General features: G+C 56.9%; 5 protein-coding genes across 5 annotated transcripts; all 5 read right to left on the bottom strand.

Annotated features, from left to right (window-relative positions):
- Nucleotides 1-20: 20 nt before the first annotated feature.
- LOC132538230 (ubiquitin carboxyl-terminal hydrolase 17-like protein 6) lies at nucleotides 21-1718 on the bottom strand. Its single transcript, XM_060190852.1, has 2 exons — nucleotides 1605-1718; nucleotides 21-1346 (listed from the first exon to the last, which is right to left on the bottom strand). The coding sequence occupies exons 1-2, from the start codon at nucleotides 1716-1718 to the stop codon at nucleotides 21-23; spliced, it is 1440 nt and encodes a 479-aa protein (XP_060046835.1).
- Nucleotides 1719-5200: 3482 nt separating this feature from the next.
- LOC132538229 (ubiquitin carboxyl-terminal hydrolase 17-like protein 24) lies at nucleotides 5201-6904 on the bottom strand. Its single transcript, XM_060190851.1, has 3 exons — nucleotides 6791-6904; nucleotides 5730-6535; nucleotides 5201-5627 (listed from the first exon to the last, which is right to left on the bottom strand). The coding sequence occupies exons 1-3, from the start codon at nucleotides 6902-6904 to the stop codon at nucleotides 5201-5203; spliced, it is 1347 nt and encodes a 448-aa protein (XP_060046834.1).
- A 3480-nt stretch (nucleotides 6905-10384) lies between these two features.
- On the bottom strand, nucleotides 10385-12052 carry LOC132538228 (ubiquitin carboxyl-terminal hydrolase 17-like protein 6). The gene is made up of 2 exons (XM_060190850.1): nucleotides 11939-12052; nucleotides 10385-11692 (listed from the first exon to the last, which is right to left on the bottom strand). Exons 1-2 carry the CDS (start codon nucleotides 12050-12052, stop codon nucleotides 10385-10387), a joined length of 1422 nt encoding a protein of 473 aa, XP_060046833.1.
- Nucleotides 12053-15516: 3464 nt separating this feature from the next.
- LOC132538227 (ubiquitin carboxyl-terminal hydrolase 17-like protein 6) lies at nucleotides 15517-17193 on the bottom strand. The gene is made up of 2 exons (XM_060190849.1): nucleotides 17080-17193; nucleotides 15517-16833 (listed from the first exon to the last, which is right to left on the bottom strand). Exons 1-2 carry the CDS (start codon nucleotides 17191-17193, stop codon nucleotides 15517-15519), a joined length of 1431 nt encoding a protein of 476 aa, XP_060046832.1.
- Nucleotides 17194-20657: 3464 nt separating this feature from the next.
- Nucleotides 20658-22334, bottom strand: LOC132538226 (ubiquitin carboxyl-terminal hydrolase 17-like protein 6). The gene is made up of 2 exons (XM_060190848.1): nucleotides 22221-22334; nucleotides 20658-21974 (listed from the first exon to the last, which is right to left on the bottom strand). The coding sequence occupies exons 1-2, from the start codon at nucleotides 22332-22334 to the stop codon at nucleotides 20658-20660; spliced, it is 1431 nt and encodes a 476-aa protein (XP_060046831.1).

The following is a 22334-nucleotide window of genomic DNA, read 5'->3' as shown; positions in this document are numbered from 1 at the left end:
GGTGAGCAAGCACCGTGTTGTCAGCACCTATAGGCATGGCAGGGCTGAGGGCTGGGCAAGGTGAGCAGCATCTTCTTGTGGGTCTTCTTGTTCCTCCTCTTGGTGGCTCTGGTCGTGGCTGGAGCAGTGGTGGTCGCAGAGGCAGTGTTGGTGGGTTCAGCGCTGGGGGTGGTGTTCTCCTTTGAGGAAGGGCTGTGTGGCCTGGCCCATGCCTTGCCTCCTGTGGAGGGGTGGATGAGCACAGCCTGGGCAGGCAGGTCACCTGGCACTGTCCTGAGCTGCAAGTGGGTCGTGGGCCGCTTGTGTTCCTGGAGAGCTCTCCACTGGTCCAAAGTCATCTGTGCTGGTGGTGTTGGTTGGCATGGCTGCTGCGGGGACGGCTGCAGTCTGGGAAGGCGTTGGTCTCTCTGGGGCTCATCGGGGCTGGTCGGCAGGCCAGGCTGTGCACTGGGCAAGACAGGGCAGGCTGGTTCTGGTGCAGGGTGGCAGGAAGCCCTGAACTCCTCCTCCTCGTCGTCGTTCTGCTGCTGCTGCTGCTGCTGCTGCTGCTGCTGTTGCTGGGGTAGCTGTGTCTTGCGCAGGTAAAAGAGGACATAGGCCTGCTGGCTGAGGGCAGAGGCCACGTGGCAGGCGGTGACCCGAGCGTCGTCCATCTGATACCAGAGTCCTTGGGCACTCTGCACATAGGCCAGGTAGTGTCCGCTGTGGGGGGTGCAGCCCACGTGGACCAGGATGGCGTAGAGGCCGTAGAGCAGAGGCGGTCCCTGCGGCTTTGACGTGTATTCACGCAGGTCCAGCTCCTGTGGGTAGGCCACGGCCTTGGCGTCTTTGCTGTGGCTCCAGGGGCAGAAGCGCTGCAGGGCCAGCACGAGCACCTGCGAAGGGCTGTGCAGGCTCAAGGTCTTGGAGGCGGCTCTCTTGTGCTGGCAGTGTCCGCACTCATAGGCGTTGTCCCCGTCCAGGCGCTCAGGCTTCACCAGCTCCCGCAGAGCTTGCTCCACACTGGAGGCGGCATGGATGTTGAGGGCGATGTCCAGGTAAGGTTCGAAGGTCTCTGACACTGAGTGGCAGTGGAGGCAGCGAATCTGAGACCTCCACAGCCCGCCGAAGATGCTGGGCACCAGCCCAGAGTCCTCGCAGCTGGTGCTGTGCAAGGGCTTGTGGATGTGGGCTGGCCCAGGGGCCTGTGCTGGTGCAGCTTGGCCACAGGCATGTGTCAGGGCATCCAGCACGTATAGCAGATATTCGTGGGCGTCTTCCTGCTGCTGGCGGTGGAACCCACTCAGGAGTGCTCGCGGGGGCCGCAGCACCTGCCGGGGCTGCAGCAGGGCGCGGGCCACGTGGGCCTGCAGGGCGCACAGGGCGCAGCTGGGATGCTCAGGGCAACAGCCCGCGCAGTGCTGCTGCTGCTGCTCCGGCTGCTCCTGCTGCTGCTGCTCCTGCTGCTGCTGCTGCTGATGCTGCTGCTGCCACCGCCTCCGCCACTGCAGAGCCCATGCCAGGGGCCTGGTGTGTGTCAGGCATTGCAGAGCCGCATTCACATAGCAAGTGTTGCCCAGGTTCTGTAGGCCAGCCCCCACCCCAGCAGCTCCTTGCTCACTCACGTGCACGTCCACATCCAGGTCTCCGTGCAGGTCCAGGTCCAAATCCATTTGGGGCAGGTATGAGGTGCCGCCTCCGCCTCTGCCGCCCCCGTGGCTGCCTATGCCCCCGCCCATGCTGCCGCTGCTGGGCACTTCTGGGTCCCCTGGCGCACAGTCAATCCCAGCCGACCCTCCCCCACAGGAGTCCTCCCCCCAACACCTGACTACCTCTTCAACACCCCAAGACTGGGAGCTTTTCTTCCTTCCAGGAGAATCTTCTCGACTCGGGCGATCTGAGAGCTTCTGCTTGCACAAGACTCCTACTCTGCGGCCTGCTCTCTTCCTGAGGGATTCCAGCAGCTCCTACAGCAAGATGAGCCACGCCCTCCCCACAAACCCTTTTATACCTCTCAGGACCCTGTGCTCTGCTAACATGCACACTCCCCCTTCCCTCATTGGCCATAGAGGATGCTGCGGGGGTGGCGCCAGCTTAGTCCTGGCCAATCACATTGGCCTCAGGACAATCTCACTGGGTGGGGCTCCATATCCCCGCCCAGCCTACCTCCTGAAACCAGGGCTGACTAAGCCTGATGTGATTACTCAGCCAACAAGAACTCACACTGCAACTGTTTGCGGGTCCACCTTGGAGTGGGAAAGGGCCCACACAGATGACAAACTGTCCCCGAGTACCCACAGATAATCACCACACAGGGAGAGGATGAGATCTGACATAGGACTGCGGATGGAGTCAATTGACAAACCATCAGAGAGCAGAGAGCTGAACAGCACAACACCCTGATGGCTGGCTATTTCTTTCTCTCCTCTTGTTCTCATCAAGAAATGAAATGTTTCAAATCAAAAAGGTTACCCTTTGAAGATGTGACGAGTCCACTCTCATGCAGAAGTGGGAAAACAAGACCCGAAGAGAAAACACAAGGAGAACCTGAACTGGGATGGGTGTATTGCACCTAAAACACAGACTCTGGGGTGGGTGGGGAGAGAGCACAGGTCCAAAACGGATGGCAGAGGACCTCGTGGGGGTTGGGTTGTTGCGTGGGAAACTGAGAAATGGTATGCATGACAAACTATTGTGTTTACTCTTGAATGCAAAACTTGAATCCCCCAGAAAGAATTTTAAAAATCCTAAAGAATGAGGAACCAACGGACTTCATAGACTCATGCAAAACAACAAACAAACAAACAAACAAGAAACAGTGTCCCTTTTCCACTGTTTTCTCATGTGTGAGTTCACATAGAGAATGAAGGAAATCAGAGCTTGGGTGGAGAGAGGGCACAGGGGAAGAGAGGAGTGGAGAGGAAGGAGAGGGGAGCAGGAGAGAAGAAAGGAGAGGAGAGAAGAAGGTTGGTGAGGACAGGAGATAGGACGGGAGTAGGGGAAAAGGAGCGGGACAGGAGGGGACGAGAGGTACGATTAGGGGAAGGGAGAAGAGGGAAGGGGAGTGGAAGGGAGAGGAGAGGAACAGAGGAGAGGGGTGGAGAGACACCATGGTATACTGTTTCACCACTTATGAAGCTTCCCAGGTCCAGCAGGTGACTGGGGTTTAAACCAGGGTCCTTGGGCTCTGGAATGTTGGCTCTGATCTAGGTGGACCATCCTCCAATCTCTTACTGTCTTTCAAAAGTGTAAGAAAAAGCAGAATATCTACAACCCTTGGGAGATCAAACTCGATGACTTCTTGCATTCCTATCTAGTCACCAAGAGCTGAGAAAGAGCATGAATGCACACTGTTTCGTGGTGTGGGTGGGATGGGGCCTGTGGCTTTGGGAGCTCAGGCTAGAGAGTCAGTTTGCATAACCACTGTCAATTTGCATAACCACTGTCAATTAGCATAACCTCCACCCTGTTTGATCCCTCAATCCAGAGTAAGTAATTGATTAAGATAAAACAGGGACTTCTGCCTCTGATCGGCTCCCATAGGCTGGCACCAATAGCCCTCAGGGGAGATGAGTCCCAGCCACAGCCCTGGCAAGATGCCAAGGGATTCTCAGTCAGTCCATAAGCTTCACCTGAGGGGCTGAGGTCAAGCCCAAACAGCTGTGCAAAGAGACAACAGGGAATGTTTCCATGCCTTCCTTGGACACAGTCAAGTCTGCTGAGGGGGTGGCAAAGGAAGGTTGGAGGGAGGGTTGGAGAGAGGGGCAGAGGGAGGGAGGGAGAGAGAGAGAGAGAGAGAGAGAGAGAGAGAGAGAGAGAGAGAGAAGGGAGGGGCCTTTCAAGCTGAAAGAGATTGAGGACCCTTGCTCAAACAGCCGAGCAGGAATTGTTGTTTTCGACAGGTTATGTTGTTTTCGCCGGGCTGGCTTCACGGGCGGGTAACAGACGACCAGGGACTCATGGTTGAGCTGTAGGCAGTATCTCTTTATTCATGCAGGACGCAGCACAATCTAAGACGAGCTAAGCTAAACTCAAGGTACAGCACTCTAAAACTCACAATGCTGTCTTTATATATACTTCCCAAGTAGGGTGGAAACAGGATGTGACATAGAGAAGGTGGAGAGGAAAGTGACTGGTGAAAATCAGGGTGTGACAAAGAAGGGATCAGGGTGTGACTAGGAGGGGGGGTGGAGCAAAAACATATCATGAAACAGTGGGGATTGAACCAATGCCCTGGAGGGAGGTGCTTGTTAACAGCGGTTATGTAAATAGAATGAAGTGGTTATGTAAATAGAATAGTGTTCAGCAGGGGGGATTTAAACCAAATGAAACAGAAGGGGTCTCATGCATACCAACAGGAATGAAGCTTCTTCCCATGCAAGGAGCACTGCTGATGCCAGGCTCTTGCATCCCATCCATCATCCATCGGGCGGGCACCTCCACCTCACCCTCACCCCGCTACGTTCCTTAGCTGATCGCCCCTGCTATCTCCCTAACTTCAAGACCAAGCAAGACTCAAAGCAAACACCGTCTGCAGTAAAAAGAAGAGTTGGAGACACTTTCTGATGTTTGAAGCACTTTATTGCAGAGAGGAATGAGTACAGTCCATTACAGCTATCACACAATGCAGGAGGGCAGGCTGTGTGGGAAGAGTCGAGGCTCCCTCCTTCCCAGTGTGAAACCTTGGCAAAACTCTGGCACAGGGCTGTCCGTTCAGTCCACGCATAGTCCAGAGGAAGGGGCTGTGACTCCCGACCAGGGACCAGGGCGTGAGTGATTGAGGTGATGCCTGCCAAGGGAAGGGTTTCCAGGGCATGAGAGATGAGCTGTGAAGACAGATTTCCCTGAGCAGCAGCCACTCGTGTCTGGGTCTGGGAGTGGGTCTGTTTGCGGTTCTGGGTCTGGGTGTGGTTCTGGGTCTTCTCTTCAGGGGCACAAGGGGAATGCTGGTTGGCAGGGCTGTGTCCTGCCTGGGCTGAGCCTTCCAGCCCCATCTCCTGGCAGAGCCAGGAGTCTGTCCTTCTTCCAGGGAAGTGCAGAAAGGTGCAGATGCCGAGGAGTGCAGAGCGTGCTCCTTTTGTGGGCAAGGGAGGCTGCAGGCAAAGACCCGGGTGTGGACAGGAGGGCTTGTGGCGTGTCAGACTGGGGGGCTGCAACTGAAGCCTTGGTCCGGTCCTTGGGCTCCCTGGTCCTGGAGAAGGGGTGAGCAAGCACCGTGTTGTCAGCACCTATAGGCATGGCAGGGCTGAGGGCTGGGCAAGGTGAGCAGCATCTTCTTGTGGGTCTTCTTGTTCCTCCTCTTGGTGGCTCTGGTCGTGGCTGGAGCAGTGGTGGTCGCAGAGGCAGTGTTGGTGGGTTCAGCGCTGGGGGCGGTGTTCTCCTTTGAGGAAGGGCTGTGTGGCCTGGCCCATGCCTTGCCTCCTGTGGAGGGGTGGATGAGCACAGCCTGGGCAGGCAGGTCACCTGGCACTGTCCTGAGCTGCAAGTGGGTCGTGGGCCGCTTGTGTTCCTGGAGAGCTCTCCACTGGTCCAAAGTCATCTGTGCTGGTGGTGTTGGTTGGCATGGCTGCTGCGGGGACGGCTGCAGTCTGGGAAGGCGTTGGTCTCTCTGGGGCTCATCGGGGCTGGTCGGCAGGCCAGGCTGTGCACTGGGCAAGACAGGGCAGGCTGGTTCTGGTGCAGGGTGGCAGGAAGCCCTGAACTCCTCCTCCTCGTCGTCGTTCTGCTGCTGCTGCTGCTGCTGCTGCTGCTGCTGCTGCTGCTGTTGCTGGGGTAGCTGTGTCTTGCGCAGGTAAAAGAGGACATAGGCCTGCTGGCTGAGGGCAGAGGCCACGTGGCAGGCGGTGACCCGAGCGTCGTCCATCTGATACCAGAGTCCTTGGGCACTCTGCACATAGGCCAGGTAGTGTCCGCTGTGGGGGGTGCAGCCCACGTGGACCAGGATGGCGTAGAGGCCGTAGAGCAGAGGCGGTCCCTGCGGCTTTGACGTGTATTCACGCAGGTCCAGCTCCTGTGGGTAGGCCACGGCCTTGGCGTCTTTGCTGTGGCTCCAGGGGCAGAAGCGCTGCAGGGCCAGCACGAGCACCTGCGAAGGGCTGTGCAGGCTCAAGGTCTTGGAGGCGGCTCTCTTGTGCTGGCAGTGTCCGCACTCATAGGCGTTGTCCCCGTCCAGGCGCTCAGGCTTCACCAGCTCCCGCAGAGCTTGCTCCACACTGGAGGCGGCATGGATGTTGAGGGCGATGTCCAGGTAAGCTTCGAAGGTCTCTGACACTGAGTGGCAGTGGAGGCAGCGAATCTGAGACCTCCACAGCCCGCCGAAGATGCTGGGCACCAGCCCAGAGTCCTCGCAGCTGGTGCTGTGCAAGGGCTTGTGGATGTGGGCTGGCCCAGGGGCCTGTGCTGGTGCAGCTTGGCCACAGGCATGTGTCAGGGCATCCAGCACGTATAGCAGATATTCGTGGGCGTCTTCCTGCTGCTGGCGGTGGAACCCACTCAGGAGTGCTCGCGGGGGCCGCAGCACCTGCCGGGGCTGCAGCAGGGCGCGGGCCACGTGGGCCTGCAGGGCGCACAGGGCGCAGCTGGGATGCTCAGGGCAACAGCCCGCGCAGTGCTGCTGCTGCTGCTCCGGCTGCTCCTGCTGCTGCTGCTCCTGCTGCTGCTGCTGCTGCTGCTGCTGCCACCGCCTCCGCCACTGCAGAGCCCATGCCAGGGGCCTGGTGTGTGTCAGGCATTGCAGAGCCGCATTCACATAGCAAGTGTTGCCCAGGTTCTGTAGGCCAGCCCCCACCCCAGCAGCTCCTTGCTCACTCACGTGCACGTCCACATCCAGGTCTCCGTGCAGGTCCAGGTCCAAATCCATTTGGGGCAGGTATGAGGTGCCGCCGCCGCCTCTGCCGCCCCCGTGGCTGCCTATGCCCCCGCCCATGCTGCCGCTGCTGGGCACTTCTGGGTCCCCTGGCGCACAGTCAATCCCAGCCGACCCTCCCCCACAGGAGTCCTCCCCCCAACACCTGACTACCTCTTCAACACCCCAAGACTGGGAGCTTTTCTTCCTTCCAGGAGAATCTTCTCGACTCGGGCGATCTGAGAGCTTCTGCTTGCACAAGACTCCTACTCTGCGGCCTGCTCTCTTCCTGAGGGATTCCAGCAGCTCCTACAGCAAGATGAGCCACGCCCTCCCCACAAACCCTTTTATACCTCTCAGGACCCTGTGCTCTGCTAACATGCACACTCCCCCTTCCCTCATTGGCCATAGAGGATGCTGCGGGGGTGGCGCCAGCTTAGTCCTGGCCAATCACATTGGCCTCAGGACAATCTCACTGGGTGGGGCTCCATATCCCCGCCCAGCCTACCTCCTGAAACCAGGGCTGACTAAGCCTGATGTGATTACTCAGCCAACAAGAACTCACACTGCAACTGTTTGCGGGTCCACCTTGGAGTGGGAAAGGGCCCACACAGATGACAAACTGTCCCCGAGTACCCACAGATAATCACCACACAGGGAGAGGATGAGATCTGACATAGGACTGCGGATGGAGTCAATTGACAAACCATCAGAGAGCAGAGAGCTGAACAGCACAACACCCTGATGGCTGGCTATTTCTTTCTCTCCTCTTGTTCTCATCAAGAAATGAAATGTTTCAAATCAAAAAGGTTACCCTTTGAAGATGTGACGAGTCCACTCTCATGCAGAAGTGGGAAAACAAGACCCGAAGAGAAAACACAAGGAGAACCTGAACTGGGATGGGTGTATTGCACCTAAAACACAGACTCTGGGGTGGGTGGGGAGAGAGCACAGGTCCAAAACGGATGGCAGAGGACCTCGTGGGGGTTGGGTTGTTGCGTGGGAAACTGAGAAATGGTATGCATGACAAACTATTGTGTTTACTCTTGAATGCAAAACTTGAATCCCCCAGAAAGAATTTTAAAAATCCTAAAGAATGAGGAACCAACGGACTTCATAGACTCATGCAAAACAACAAACAAACAAACAAACAAGAAACAGTGTCCCTTTTCCACTGTTTTCTCATGTGTGAGTTCACATAGAGAATGAAGGAAATCAGAGCTTGGGTGGAGAGAGGGCACAGGGGAAGAGAGGAGTGGAGAGGAAGGAGAGGGGAGCAGGAGAGAAGAAAGGAGAGGAGAGAAGAAGGTTGGTGAGGACAGGAGATAGGACGGGAGTAGGGGAAAAGGAGCGGGACAGGAGGGGACGAGAGGTACGATTAGGGGAAGGGAGAAGAGGGAAGGGGAGTGGAAGGGAGAGGAGAGGAACAGAGGAGAGGGGTGGAGAGACACCATGGTATACTGTTTCACCACTTATGAAGCTTCCCAGGTCCAGCAGGTGACTGGGGTTTAAACCAGGGTCCTTGGGCTCTGGAATGTTGGCTCTGATCTAGGTGGACCATCCTCCAATCTCTTACTGTCTTTCAAAAGTGTAAGAAAAAGCAGAATATCTACAACCCTTGGGAGATCAAACTCGATGACGTCTTGCATTCCTATCTAGTCACCAAGAGCTGAGAAAGAGCATGAATGCACACTGTTTCGTGGTGTGGGTGGGATGGGGCCTGTGGCTTTGGGAGCTCAGGCTAGAGAGTCAGTTTGCATAACCACTGTCAATTTGCATAACCACTGTCAATTAGCATAACCTCCACCCTGTTTGATCCCTCAATCCAGAGTAAGTAATTGATTAAGATAAAACAGGGACTTCTGCCTCTGATCGGCTCCCATAGGCTGGCACCAATAGCCCTCAGGGGAGATGAGTCCCAGCCACAGCCCTGGCAAGATGCCAAGGGATTCTCAGTCAGTCCATAAGCTTCACCTGAGGGGCTGAGGTCAAGCCCAAACAGCTGTGCAAAGAGACAACAGGGAATGTTTCCATGCCTTCCTTGGACACAGTCAAGTCTGCTGAGGGGGTGGCAAAGGAAGGTTGGAGGGAGGGTTGGAGAGAGGGGCAGAGGGAGGGAGGGAGAGAGAGAGAGAGAGAGAGAGAGAGAGAGAGAGAGAGAGAGAAGGGAGGGGCCTTTCAAGCTGAAAGAGATTGAGGACCCTTGCTCAAACAGCCGAGCAGGAATTGTTGTTTTCGACAGGTTATGTTGTTTTCGCCGGGCTGGCTTCACGGGCGGGTAACAGACGACCAGGGACTCATGGTTGAGCTGTAGGCAGTATCTCTTTATTCATGCAGGACGCAGCACAATCTAAGACGAGCTAAGCTAAACTCAAGGTACAGCACTCTAAAACTCACAATGCTGTCTTTATATATACTTCCCAAGTAGGGTGGAAACAGGATGTGACATAGAGAAGGTGGAGAGGAAAGTGACTGGTGAAAATCAGGGTGTGACAAAGAAGGGATCAGGGTGTGACTAGGAGGGGGGGTGGAGCAAAAACATATCATGAAACAGTGGGGATTGAACCAATGCCCTGGAGGGAGGTGCTTGTTAACAGCGGTTATGTAAATAGAATGAAGTGGTTATGTAAATAGAATAGTGTTCAGCAGGGGGGATTTAAACCAAATGAAACAGAAGGGGTCTCATGCATACCAACAGGAATGAAGCTTCTTCCCATGCAAGGAGCACTGCTGATGCCAGGCTCTTGCATCCCATCCATCATCCATCGGGCGGGCACCTCCACCTCACCCTCACCCCGCTACGTTCCTTAGCTGATCGCCCCTGCTATCTCCCTAACTTCAAGACCAAGCAAGACTCAAAGCAAACACCGTCTGCAGTAAAAAGAAGAGTTGGAGACACTTTCTGATGTTTGAAGCACTTTATTGCAGAGAGGAATGAGTACAGTCCATTACAGCTATCACACAATGCAGGAGGGCAGGCTGTGTGGGAAGAGTCGAGGCTCCTTCCTTCCCAGTGTGAAACCTTGGCAAAACTCTGGCACAGGGCTGTCCGTTCAGTCCACGCATAGTCCAGAGGAAGGGGCTGTGACTCCCGACCAGGGACCAGGGCGTGAGTGATTGAGGTGATGCCTGCCAAGGGAAGGGTTTCCAGGGCATGAGAGATGAGCTGTGAAGACAGATTTCCCTGAGCAGCAGCCACTCGTGTCTGGGTCTGGGAGTGGGTCTGTTTGCGGTTCTGGGTCTGGGTGTGGTTCTGGGTCTTCTCTTCAGGGGCACAAGGGGAATGCTGGTTGGCAGGGCTGTGTCCTGCCTGGGCTGAGCCTTCCAGCCCCATCTCCTGGCAGAGCCAGGAGTCTGTCCTTCTTCCAGGGAAGTGCAGAAAGGTGCAGATGCCGAGGAGTGCAGAGTGTGCTCCTTTTGTGGGCAAGGGAGGCTGCAGGCAAAGACCCGGGTGTGGACAGGAGGGCTTGTGGCGTGTCAGACTGGGGGGCTGCAACTGAAGCCTTGGTCCGGTCCTTGGGCTCCCTGGTCCTGGAGAAGGGGTGAGCAAGCACCGTGTTGTCAGCACCTATAGGCATGGCAGGGCTGAGGGCTGGGCAAGGTGAGCAGCATCTTCTTGTGGGTCTTCTTGTTCCTCCTCTTGGTGGCTCTGGTCGTGGCTGGAGCAGTGGTGGTCGCAGAGGCAGTGTTGGTGGGTTCAGCGCTGGGGGCGGTGTTCTCCTTTGAGGAAGGGCTGTGTGGCCTGGCCCATGCCTTGCCTCCTGTGGAGGGGTGGATGAGCACAGCCTGGGCAGGCAGGTCACCTGGCACTGTCCTGAGCTGCAAGTGGGTCGTGGGCCGCTTGTGTTCCTGGAGAGCTCTCCACTGGTCCAAAGTCATCTGTGCTGGTGGTGTTGGTTGGCATGGCTGCTGCGGGGACGGCTGCAGTCTGGGAAGGCGTTGGTCTCTCTGGGGCTCATCGGGGCTGGTCGGCAGGCCAGGCTGTGCACTGGGCAAGACAGGGCAGGCTGGTTCTGGTGCAGGGTGGCAGGAAGCCCTGAACTCCTCCTCCTCGTCGTTCTGCTGCTGCTGCTGCTGTTGCTGGGGTAGCTGTGTCTTGCGCAGGTAAAAGAGGACATAGGCCTGCTGGCTGAGGGCAGAGGCCACGTGGCAGGCGGTGACCCGAGCGTCGTCCATCTGATACCAGAGTCCTTGGGCACTCTGCACATAGGCCAGGTAGTGTCCGCTGTGGGGGGTGCAGCCCACGTGGACCAGGATGGCGTAGAGGCCGTAGAGCAGAGGCGGTCCCTGCGGCTTTGACGTGTATTCACGCAGGTCCAGCTCCTGTGGGTAGGCCACGGCCTTGGCGTCTTTGCTGTGGCTCCAGGGGCAGAAGCGCTGCAGGGCCAGCACGAGCACCTGCGAAGGGCTGTGCAGGCTCAAGGTCTTGGAGGCGGCTCTCTTGTGCTGGCAGTGTCCGCACTCATAGGCGTTGTCCCCGTCCAGGCGCTCAGGCTTCACCAGCTCCCGCAGAGCTTGCTCCACACTGGAGGCGGCATGGATGTTGAGGGCGATGTCCAGGTAAGGTTCGAAGGTCTCTGACACTGAGTGGCAGTGGAGGCAGCGAATCTGAGACCTCCACAGCCCGCCGAAGATGCTGGGCACCAGCCCAGAGTCCTCGCAGCTGGTGCTGTGCAAGGGCTTGTGGATGTGGGCTGGCCCAGGGGCCTGTGCTGGTGCAGCTTGGCCACAGGCATGTGTCAGGGCATCCAGCACGTATAGCAGATATTCGTGGGCGTCTTCCTGCTGCTGGCGGTGGAACCCACTCAGGAGTGCTCGCGGGGGCCGCAGCACCTGCCGGGGCTGCAGCAGGGCGCGGGCCACGTGGGCCTGCAGGGCGCACAGGGCGCAGCTGGGATGCTCAGGGCAACAGCCCGCGCAGTGCTGCTGCTGCTGCTCCGGCTGCTCCTGCTGCTGCTGCTCCTGCTGCTGCTGCTGCTGCCACCGCCTCCGCCACTGCAGAGCCCATGCCAGGGGCCTGGTGTGTGTCAGGCATTGCAGAGCCGCATTCACATAGCAAGTGTTGCCCAGGTTCTGTAGGCCAGCCCCCACCCCAGCAGCTCCTTGCTCACTCACGTGCACGTCCACATCCAGGTCTCCGTGCAGGTCCAGGTCCAAATCCATTTGGGGCAGGTATGAGGTGCCGCCGCCGCCTCTGCCGCCCCTGTGGCTGCCTATGCCCCCGCCCATGCTGCCGCTGCTGGGCACTTCTGGGTCCCCTGGCGCACAGTCAATCCCAGCCGACCCTCCCCCACAGGAGTCCTCCCCCCAACACCTGACTACCTCTTCAACACCCCAAGACTGGGAGCTTTTCTTCCTTCCAGGAGAATCTTCTCGACTCGGGCGATCTGAGAGCTTCTGCTTGCACAAGACTCCTACTCTGCGGCCTGCTCTCTTCCTGAGGGATTCCAGCAGCTCCTACAGCAAGATGAGCCACGCCCTCCCCACAAACCCTTTTATACCTCTCAGGACCCTGTGCTCTGCTAACATGCACACTCCCCCTTCCCTCATTGGCCATAGAGGATGCTGCGGGGGTGGCGCCAGCTTAGTCCTGGCCAATCACATTGGCCTCAGGACAATCTCACTGGGTGGGGCTCCATATCCCCGCCCAGCCTACCTCCTGAAACCAGGGCTGACTAAGCCTGATGTGATTACTCAGCCAACAAGAACTCACACTGCAACTGTTTGCGGGTCCACCTTGGAGTGGGAAAGGGCCCACACAGATGACAAACTGTCCCCGAGTACCCACAGATAATCACCACACAGGGAGAGGATGAGATCTGACATAGGACTGCGGATGGAGTCAATTGACAAACCATCAGAGAGCAGAGAGCTGAACAGCACAACACCCTGATGGCTGGCTATTTCTTTCTCTCCTCTTGTTCTCATCAAGAAATGAAATGTTTCAAATCAAAAAGGTTACCCTTTGAAGATGTGACGAGTCCACTCTCATGCAGAAGTGGGAAAACAAGACCCGAAGAGAAAACACAAGGAGAACCTGAACTGGGATGGGTGTATTGCACCTAAAACACAGACTCTGGGGTGGGTGGGGAGAGAGCACAGGTCCAAAACGGATGGCAGAGGACCTCGTGGGGGTTGGGTTGTTGCGTGGGAAACTGAGAAATGGTATGCATGACAAACTATTGTGTTTACTCTTGAATGCAAAACTTGAATCCCCCAGAAAGAATTTTAAAAATCCTAAAGAATGAGGAACCAACGGACTTCATAGACTCATGCAAAACAACAAACAAACAAACAAACAAGAAACAGTGTCCCTTTTCCACTGTTTTCTCATGTGTGAGTTCACATAGAGAATGAAGGAAATCAGAGCTTGGGTGGAGAGAGGGCACAGGGGAAGAGAGGAGTGGAGAGGAAGGAGAGGGGAGCAGGAGAGAAGAAAGGAGAGGAGAGAAGAAGGTTGGTGAGGACAGGAGATAGGACGGGAGTAGGGGAAAAGGAGCGGGACAGGAGGGGACGAGAGGTACGATTAGGGGAAGGGAGAAGAGGGAAGGGGAGTGGAAGGGAGAGGAGAGGAACAGAGGAGAGGGGTGGAGAGACACCATGGTATACTGTTTCACCACTTATGAAGCTTCCCAGGTCCAGCAGGTGACTGGGGTTTAAACCAGGGTCCTTGGGCTCTGGAATGTTGGCTCTGATCTAGGTGGACCATCCTCCAATCTCTTACTGTCTTTCAAAAGTGTAAGAAAAAGCAGAATATCTACAACCCTTGGGAGATCAAACTCGATGACGTCTTGCATTCCTATCTAGTCACCAAGAGCTGAGAAAGAGCATGAATGCACACTGTTTCGTGGTGTGGGTGGGATGGGGCCTGTGGCTTTGGGAGCTCAGGCTAGAGAGTCAGTTTGCATAACCACTGTCAATTTGCATAACCACTGTCAATTAGCATAACCTCCACCCTGTTTGATCCCTCAATCCAGAGTAAGTAATTGATTAAGATAAAACAGGGACTTCTGCCTCTGATCGGCTCCCATAGGCTGGCACCAATAGCCCTCAGGGGAGATGAGTCCCAGCCACAGCCCTGGCAAGATGCCAAGGGATTCTCAGTCAGTCCATAAGCTTCACCTGAGGGGCTGAGGTCAAGCCCAAACAGCTGTGCAAAGAGACAACAGGGAATGTTTCCATGCCTTCCTTGGACACAGTCAAGTCTGCTGAGGGGGTGGCAAAGGAAGGTTGGAGGGAGGGTTGGAGAGAGGGGCAGAGGGAGGGAGGGAGAGAGAGAGAGAGAGAGAGAGAGAGAAGGGAGGGGCCTTTCAAGCTGAAAGAGATTGAGGACCCTTGCTCAAACAGCCGAGCAGGAATTGTTGTTTTCGACAGGTTATGTTGTTTTCGCCGGGCTGGCTTCACGGGCGGGTAACAGACGACCAGGGACTCATGGTTGAGCTGTAGGCAGTATCTCTTTATTCATGCAGGACGCAGCACAATCTAAGACGAGCTAAGCTAAACTCAAGGTACAGCACTCTAAAACTCACAATGCTGTCTTTATATATACTTCCCAAGTAGGGTGGAAACAGGATGTGACATAGAGAAGGTGGAGAGGAAAGTGACTGGTGAAAATCAGGGTGTGACAAAGAAGGGATCAGGGTGTGACTAGGAGGGGGGGTGGAGCAAAAACATATCATGAAACAGTGGGGATTGAACCAATGCCCTGGAGGGAGGTGCTTGTTAACAGCGGTTATGTAAATAGAATGAAGTGGTTATGTAAATAGAATAGTGTTCAGCAGGGGGGATTTAAACCAAATGAAACAGAAGGGGTCTCATGCATACCAACAGGAATGAAGCTTCTTCCCATGCAAGGAGCACTGCTGATGCCAGGCTCTTGCATCCCATCCATCATCCATCGGGCGGGCTCCTCCACCTCACCCTCACCCCGCTACGTTCCTTAGCTGATCGCCCCTGCTATCTCCCTAACTTCAAGACCAAGCAAGACTCAAAGCAAACACCGTCTGCAGTAAAAAGAAGAGTTGGAGACACTTTCTGATGTTTGAAGCACTTTATTGCAGAGAGGAATGAGTACAGTCCATTACAGCTATCACACAATGCAGGAGGGCAGGCTGTGTGGGAAGAGTCGAGGCTCCTTCCTTCCCAGTGTGAAACCTTGGCAAAACTCTGGCACAGGGGTGTCCGTTCAGTCCACGCATAGTCCAGAGGAAGGGGCTGTGACTCCCGACCAGGGACCAGGGCGTGAGTGATTGAGGTGATGCCTGCCAAGGGAAGGGTTTCCAGGGCATGAGAGATGAGCTGTGAAGACAGATTTCCCTGAGCAGCAGCCACTCGTGTCTGGGTCTGGGAGTGGGTCTGTTTGCGGTTCTGGGTCTGGGTGTGGTTCTGGGTCTTCTCTTCAGGGGCACAAGGGGAATGCTCGTTGGCAGGGCTGTGTCCTGCCTGGGCTGAGCCTTCCAGCCCCATCTCCTGGCAGAGCCAGGAGTCTGTCCTTCTTCCAGGGAAGTGCAGAAAGGTGCAGATGCCGAGGAGTGCAGAGTGTGCTCCTTTTGTGGGCAAGGGAGGCTGCAGGCAAAGACCCGGGTGTGGACAGGAGGGCTTGTGGCGTGTCAGACTGGGGGGCTGCAACTGAAGCCTTGGTCCGGTCCTTGGGCTCCCTGGTCCTGGAGAAGGGGTGAGCAAGCACCGTGTTGTCAGCACCTATAGGCATGGCAGGGCTGAGGGCTGGGCAAGGTGAGCAGCATCTTCTTGTGGGTCTTCTTGTTCCTCCTCTTGGTGGCTCTGGTCGTGGCTGGAGCAGTGGTGGTCGCAGAGGCAGTGTTGGTGGGTTCAGCGCTGGGGGCGGTGTTCTCCTTTGAGGAAGGGCTGTGTGGCCTGGCCCATGCCTTGCCTCCTGTGGAGGGGTGGATGAGCACAGCCTGGGCAGGCAGGTCACCTGGCACTGTCCTGAGCTGCAAGTGGGTCGTGGGCCGCTTGTGTTCCTGGAGAGCTCTCCACTGGTCCAAAGTCATCTGTGCTGGTGGTGTTGGTTGGCATGGCTGCTGCGGGGACGGCTGCAGTCTGGGAAGGCGTTGGTCTCTCTGGGGCTCATCGGGGCTGGTCGGCAGGCCAGGCTGTGCACTGGGCAAGACAGGGCAGGCTGGTTCTGGTGCAGGGTGGCAGGAAGCCCTGAACTCCTCCTCCTCGTCGTCGTTCTGCTGCTGCTGCTGCTGCTGCTGTTGCTGGGGTAGCTGTGTCTTGCGCAGGTAAAAGAGGACATAGGCCTGCTGGCTGAGGGCAGAGGCCACGTGGCAGGCGGTGACCCGAGCGTCGTCCATCTGATACCAGAGTCCTTGGGCACTCTGCACATAGGCCAGGTAGTGTCCGCTGTGGGGGGTGCAGCCCACGTGGACCAGGATGGCGTAGAGGCCGTAGAGCAGAGGCGGTCCCTGCGGCTTTGACGTGTATTCACGCAGGTCCAGCTCCTGTGGGTAGGCCACGGCCTTGGCGTCTTTGCTGTGGCTCCAGGGGCAGAAGCGCTGCAGGGCCAGCACGAGCACCTGCGAAGGGCTGTGCAGGCTCAAGGTCTTGGAGGCGGCTCTCTTGTGCTGGCAGTGTCCGCACTCATAGGCGTTGTCCCCGTCCAGGCGCTCAGGCTTCACCAGCTCCCGCAGAGCTTGCTCCACACTGGAGGCGGCATGGATGTTGAGGGCGATGTCCAGGTAAGGTTCGAAGGTCTCTGACACTGAGTGGCAGTGGAGGCAGCGAATCTGAGACCTCCACAGCCCGCCGAAGATGCTGGGCACCAGCCCAGAGTCCTCGCAGCTGGTGCTGTGCAAGGGCTTGTGGATGTGGGCTGGCCCAGGGGCCTGTGCTGGTGCAGCTTGGCCACAGGCATGTGTCAGGGCATCCAGCACGTATAGCAGATATTCGTGGGCGTCTTCCTGCTGCTGGCGGTGGAACCCACTCAGGAGTGCTCGCGGGGGCCGCAGCACCTGCCGGGGCTGCAGCAGGGCGCGGGCCACGTGGGCCTGCAGGGCGCACAGGGCGCAGCTGGGATGCTCAGGGCAACAGCCCGCGCAGTGCTGCTGCTGCTGCTCCGGCTGCTCCTGCTGCTGCTGCTCCTGCTGCTGCTGCTGCTGCCACCGCCTCCGCCACTGCAGAGCCCATGCCAGGGGCCTGGTGTGTGTCAGGCATTGCAGAGCCGCATTCACATAGCAAGTGTTGCCCAGGTTCTGTAGGCCAGCCCCCACCCCAGCAGCTCCTTGCTCACTCACGTGCACGTCCACATCCAGGTCTCCGTGCAGGTCCAGGTCCAAATCCATTTGGGGCAGGTATGAGGTGCCGCCGCCGCCTCTGCCGCCCCCGTGGCTGCCTATGCCCCCGCCCATGCTGCCGCTGCTGGGCACTTCTGGGTCCCCTGGCGCACAGTCAATCCCAGCCGACCCTCCCCCACAGGAGTCCTCCCCCCAACACCTGACTACCTCTTCAACACCCCAAGACTGGGAGCTTTTCTTCCTTCCAGGAGAATCTTCTCGACTCGGGCGATCTGAGAGCTTCTGCTTGCACAAGACTCCTACTCTGCGGCCTGCTCTCTTCCTGAGGGATTCCAGCAGCTCCTACAGCAAGATGAGCCACGCCCTCCCCACAAACCCTTTTATACCTCTCAGGACCCTGTGCTCTGCTAACATGCACACTCCCCCTTCCCTCATTGGCCATAGAGGATGCTGCGGGGGTGGCGCCAGCTTAGTCCTGGCCAATCACATTGGCCTCAGGACAATCTCACTGGGTGGGGCTCCATATCCCCGCCCAGCCTACCTCCTGAAACCAGGGCTGACTAAGCCTGATGTGATTACTCAGCCAACAAGAACTCACACTGCAACTGTTTGCGGGTCCACCTTGGAGTGGGAAAGGGCCCACACAGATGACAAACTGTCCCCGAGTACCCACAGATAATCACCACACAGGGAGAGGATGAGATCTGACATAGGACTGCGGATGGAGTCAATTGACAAACCATCAGAGAGCAGAGAGCTGAACAGCACAACACCCTGATGGCTGGCTATTTCTTTCTCTCCTCTTGTTCTCATCAAGAAATGAAATGTTTCAAATCAAAAAGGTTACCCTTTGAAGATGTGACGAGTCCACTCTCATGCAGAAGTGGGAAAACAAGACCCGAAGAGAAAACACAAGGAGAACCTGAACTGGGATGGGTGTATTGCACCTAAAACACAGACTCTGGGGTGGGTGGGGAGAGAGCACAGGTCCAAAACGGATGGCAGAGGACCTCGTGGGGGTTGGGTTGTTGCGTGGGAAACTGAGAAATGGTATGCATGACAAACTATTGTGTTTACTCTTGAATGCAAAACTTGAATCCCCCAGAAAGAATTTTAAAAATCCTAAAGAATGAGGAACCAACGGACTTCATAGACTCATGCAAAACAACAAACAAACAAACAAACAAGAAACAGTGTCCCTTTTCCACTGTTTTCTCATGTGTGAGTTCACATAGAGAATGAAGGAAATCAGAGCTTGGGTGGAGAGAGGGCACAGGGGAAGAGAGGAGTGGAGAGGAAGGAGAGGGGAGCAGGAGAGAAGAAAGGAGAGGAGAGAAGAAGGTTGGTGAGGACAGGAGATAGGACGGGAGTAGGGGAAAAGGAGCGGGACAGGAGGGGACGAGAGGTACGATTAGGGGAAGGGAGAAGAGGGAAGGGGAGTGGAAGGGAGAGGAGAGGAACAGAGGAGAGGGGTGGAGAGACACCATGGTATACTGTTTCACCACTTATGAAGCTTCCCAGGTCCAGCAGGTGACTGGGGTTTAAACCAGGGTCCTTGGGCTCTGGAATGTTGGCTCTGATCTAGGTGGACCATCCTCCAATCTCTTACTGTCTTTCAAAAGTGTAAGAAAAAGCAGAATATCTACAACCCTTGGGAGATCAAACTCGATGACGTCTTGCATTCCTATCTAGTCACCAAGAGCTGAGAAAGAGCATGAATGCACACTGTTTCGTGGTGTGGGTGGGATGGGGCCTGTGGCTTTGGGAGCTCAGGCTAGAGAGTCAGTTTGCATAACCACTGTCAATTTGCATAACCACTGTCAATTAGCATAACCTCCACCCTGTTTGATCCCTCAATCCAGAGTAAGTAATTGATTAAGATAAAACAGGGACTTCTGCCTCTGATCGGCTCCCATAGGCTGGCACCAATAGCCCTCAGGGGAGATGAGTCCCAGCCACAGCCCTGGCAAGATGCCAAGGGATTCTCAGTCAGTCCATAAGCTTCACCTGAGGGGCTGAGGTCAAGCCCAAACAGCTGTGCAAAGAGACAACAGGGAATGTTTCCATGCCTTCCTTGGACACAGTCAAGTCTGCTGAGGGGGTGGCAAAGGAAGGTTGGAGGGAGGGTTGGAGAGAGGGGCAGAGGGAGGGAGGGAGAGAGAGAGAGAGAGAGAGAGAGAGAAGGGAGGGGCCTTTCAAGCTGAAAGAGATTGAGGACCCTTGCTCAAACAGCCGAGCAGGAATTGTTGTTTTCGACAGGTTATGTTGTTTTCGCCGGGCTGGCTTCACGGGCGGGTAACAGACGACCAGGGACTCATGGTTGAGCTGTAGGCAGTATCTCTTTATTCATGCAGGACGCAGCACAATCTAAGACGAGCTAAGCTAAACTCAAGGTACAGCACTCTAAAACTCACAATGCTGTCTTTATATATACTTCCCAAGTAGGGTGGAAACAGGATGTGACATAGAGAAGGTGGAGAGGAAAGTGACTGGTGAAAATCAGGGTGTGACAAAGAAGGGATCAGGGTGTGACTAGGAGGGGGGGTGGAGCAAAAACATATCATGAAACAGTGGGGATTGAACCAATGCCCTGGAGGGAGGTGCTTGTTAACAGCGGTTATGTAAATAGAATGAAGTGGTTATGTAAATAGAATAGTGTTCAGCAGGGGGGATTTAAACCAAATGAAACAGAAGGGGTCTCATGCATACCAACAGGAATGAAGCTTCTTCCCATGCAAGGAGCACTGCTGATGCCAGGCTCTTGCATCCCATCCATCATCCATCGGGCGGGCTCCTCCACCTCACCCTCACCCCGCTACGTTCCTTAGCTGATCGCCCCTGCTATCTCCCTAACTTCAAGACCAAGCAAGACTCAAAGCAAACACCGTCTGCAGTAAAAAGAAGAGTTGGAGACACTTTCTGATGTTTGAAGCACTTTATTGCAGAGAGGAATGAGTACAGTCCATTACAGCTATCACACAATGCAGGAGGGCAGGCTGTGTGGGAAGAGTCGAGGCTCCTTCCTTCCCAGTGTGAAACCTTGGCAAAACTCTGGCACAGGGGTGTCCGTTCAGTCCACGCATAGTCCAGAGGAAGGGGCTGTGACTCCCGACCAGGGACCAGGGCGTGAGTGATTGAGGTGATGCCTGCCAAGGGAAGGGTTTCCAGGGCATGAGAGATGAGCTGTGAAGACAGATTTCCCTGAGCAGCAGCCACTCGTGTCTGGGTCTGGGAGTGGGTCTGTTTGCGGTTCTGGGTCTGGGTGTGGTTCTGGGTCTTCTCTTCAGGGGCACAAGGGGAATGCTGGTTGGCAGGGCTGTGTCCTGCCTGGGCTGAGCCTTCCAGCCCCATCTCCTGGCAGAGCCAGGAGTCTGTCCTTCTTCCAGGGAAGTGCAGAAAGGTGCAGATGCCGAGGAGTGCAGAGTGTGCTCCTTTTGTGGGCAAGGGAGGCTGCAGGCAAAGACCCGGGTGTGGACAGGAGGGCTTGTGGCGTGTCAGACTGGGGGGCTGCAACTGAAGCCTTGGTCCGGTCCTTGGGCTCCCTGGTCCTGGAGAAGGGGTGAGCAAGCACCGTGTTGTCAGCACCTATAGGCATGGCAGGGCTGAGGGCTGGGCAAGGTGAGCAGCATCTTCTTGTGGGTCTTCTTGTTCCTCCTCTTGGTGGCTCTGGTCGTGGCTGGAGCAGTGGTGGTCGCAGAGGCAGTGTTGGTGGGTTCAGCGCTGGGGGCGGTGTTCTCCTTTGAGGAAGGGCTGTGTGGCCTGGCCCATGCCTTGCCTCCTGTGGAGGGGTGGATGAGCACAGCCTGGGCAGGCAGGTCACCTGGCACTGTCCTGAGCTGCAAGTGGGTCGTGGGCCGCTTGTGTTCCTGGAGAGCTCTCCACTGGTCCAAAGTCATCTGTGCTGGTGGTGTTGGTTGGCATGGCTGCTGCGGGGACGGCTGCAGTCTGGGAAGGCGTTGGTCTCTCTGGGGCTCATCGGGGCTGGTCGGCAGGCCAGGCTGTGCACTGGGCAAGACAGGGCAGGCTGGTTCTGGTGCAGGGTGGCAGGAAGCCCTGAACTCCTCCTCCTCGTCGTCGTTCTGCTGCTGCTGCTGCTGCTGCTGTTGCTGGGGTAGCTGTGTCTTGCGCAGGTAAAAGAGGACATAGGCCTGCTGGCTGAGGGCAGAGGCCACGTGGCAGGCGGTGACCCGAGCGTCGTCCATCTGATACCAGAGTCCTTGGGCACTCTGCACATAGGCCAGGTAGTGTCCGCTGTGGGGGGTGCAGCCCACGTGGACCAGGATGGCGTAGAGGCCGTAGAGCAGAGGCGGTCCCTGCGGCTTTGACGTGTATTCACGCAGGTCCAGCTCCTGTGGGTAGGCCACGGCCTTGGCGTCTTTGCTGTGGCTCCAGGGGCAGAAGCGCTGCAGGGCCAGCACGAGCACCTGCGAAGGGCTGTGCAGGCTCAAGGTCTTGGAGGCGGCTCTCTTGTGCTGGCAGTGTCCGCACTCATAGGCGTTGTCCCCGTCCAGGCGCTCAGGCTTCACCAGCTCCCGCAGAGCTTGCTCCACACTGGAGGCGGCATGGATGTTGAGGGCGATGTCCAGGTAAGGTTCGAAGGTCTCTGACACTGAGTGGCAGTGGAGGCAGCGAATCTGAGACCTCCACAGCCCGCCGAAGATGCTGGGCACCAGCCCAGAGTCCTCGCAGCTGGTGCTGTGCAAGGGCTTGTGGATGTGGGCTGGCCCAGGGGCCTGTGCTGGTGCAGCTTGGCCACAGGCATGTGTCAGGGCATCCAGCACGTATAGCAGATATTCGTGGGCGTCTTCCTGCTGCTGGCGGTGGAACCCACTCAGGAGTGCTCGCGGGGGCCGCAGCACCTGCCGGGGCTGCAGCAGGGCGCGGGCCACGTGGGCCTGCAGGGCGCACAGGGCGCAGCTGGGATGCTCAGGGCAACAGCCCGCGCAGTGCTGCTGCTGCTGCTCCGGCTGCTCCTGCTGCTGCTGCTCCTGCTGCTGCTGCTGCTGCCACCGCCTCCGCCACTGCAGAGCCCATGCCAGGGGCCTGGTGTGTGTCAGGCATTGCAGAGCCGCATTCACATAGCAAGTGTTGCCCAGGTTCTGTAGGCCAGCCCCCACCCCAGCAGCTCCTTGCTCACTCACGTGCACGTCCACATCCAGGTCTCCGTGCAGGTCCAGGTCCAAATCCATTTGGGGCAGGTATGAGGTGCCGCCGCCGCCTCTGCCGCCCCCGTGGCTGCCTATGCCCCCGCCCAT

The sequence above is a fragment of the Erinaceus europaeus genome, chromosome 4, assembly GCF_950295315.1.
Source record: "Erinaceus europaeus chromosome 4, mEriEur2.1, whole genome shotgun sequence".
Classification (NCBI taxonomy): Eukaryota; Metazoa; Chordata; class Mammalia; order Eulipotyphla; family Erinaceidae; genus Erinaceus; species Erinaceus europaeus.
The sequence above is the reverse complement of the archived record's forward strand: the minus strand, read 5'-3'. Positions and strand labels throughout refer to the sequence as shown.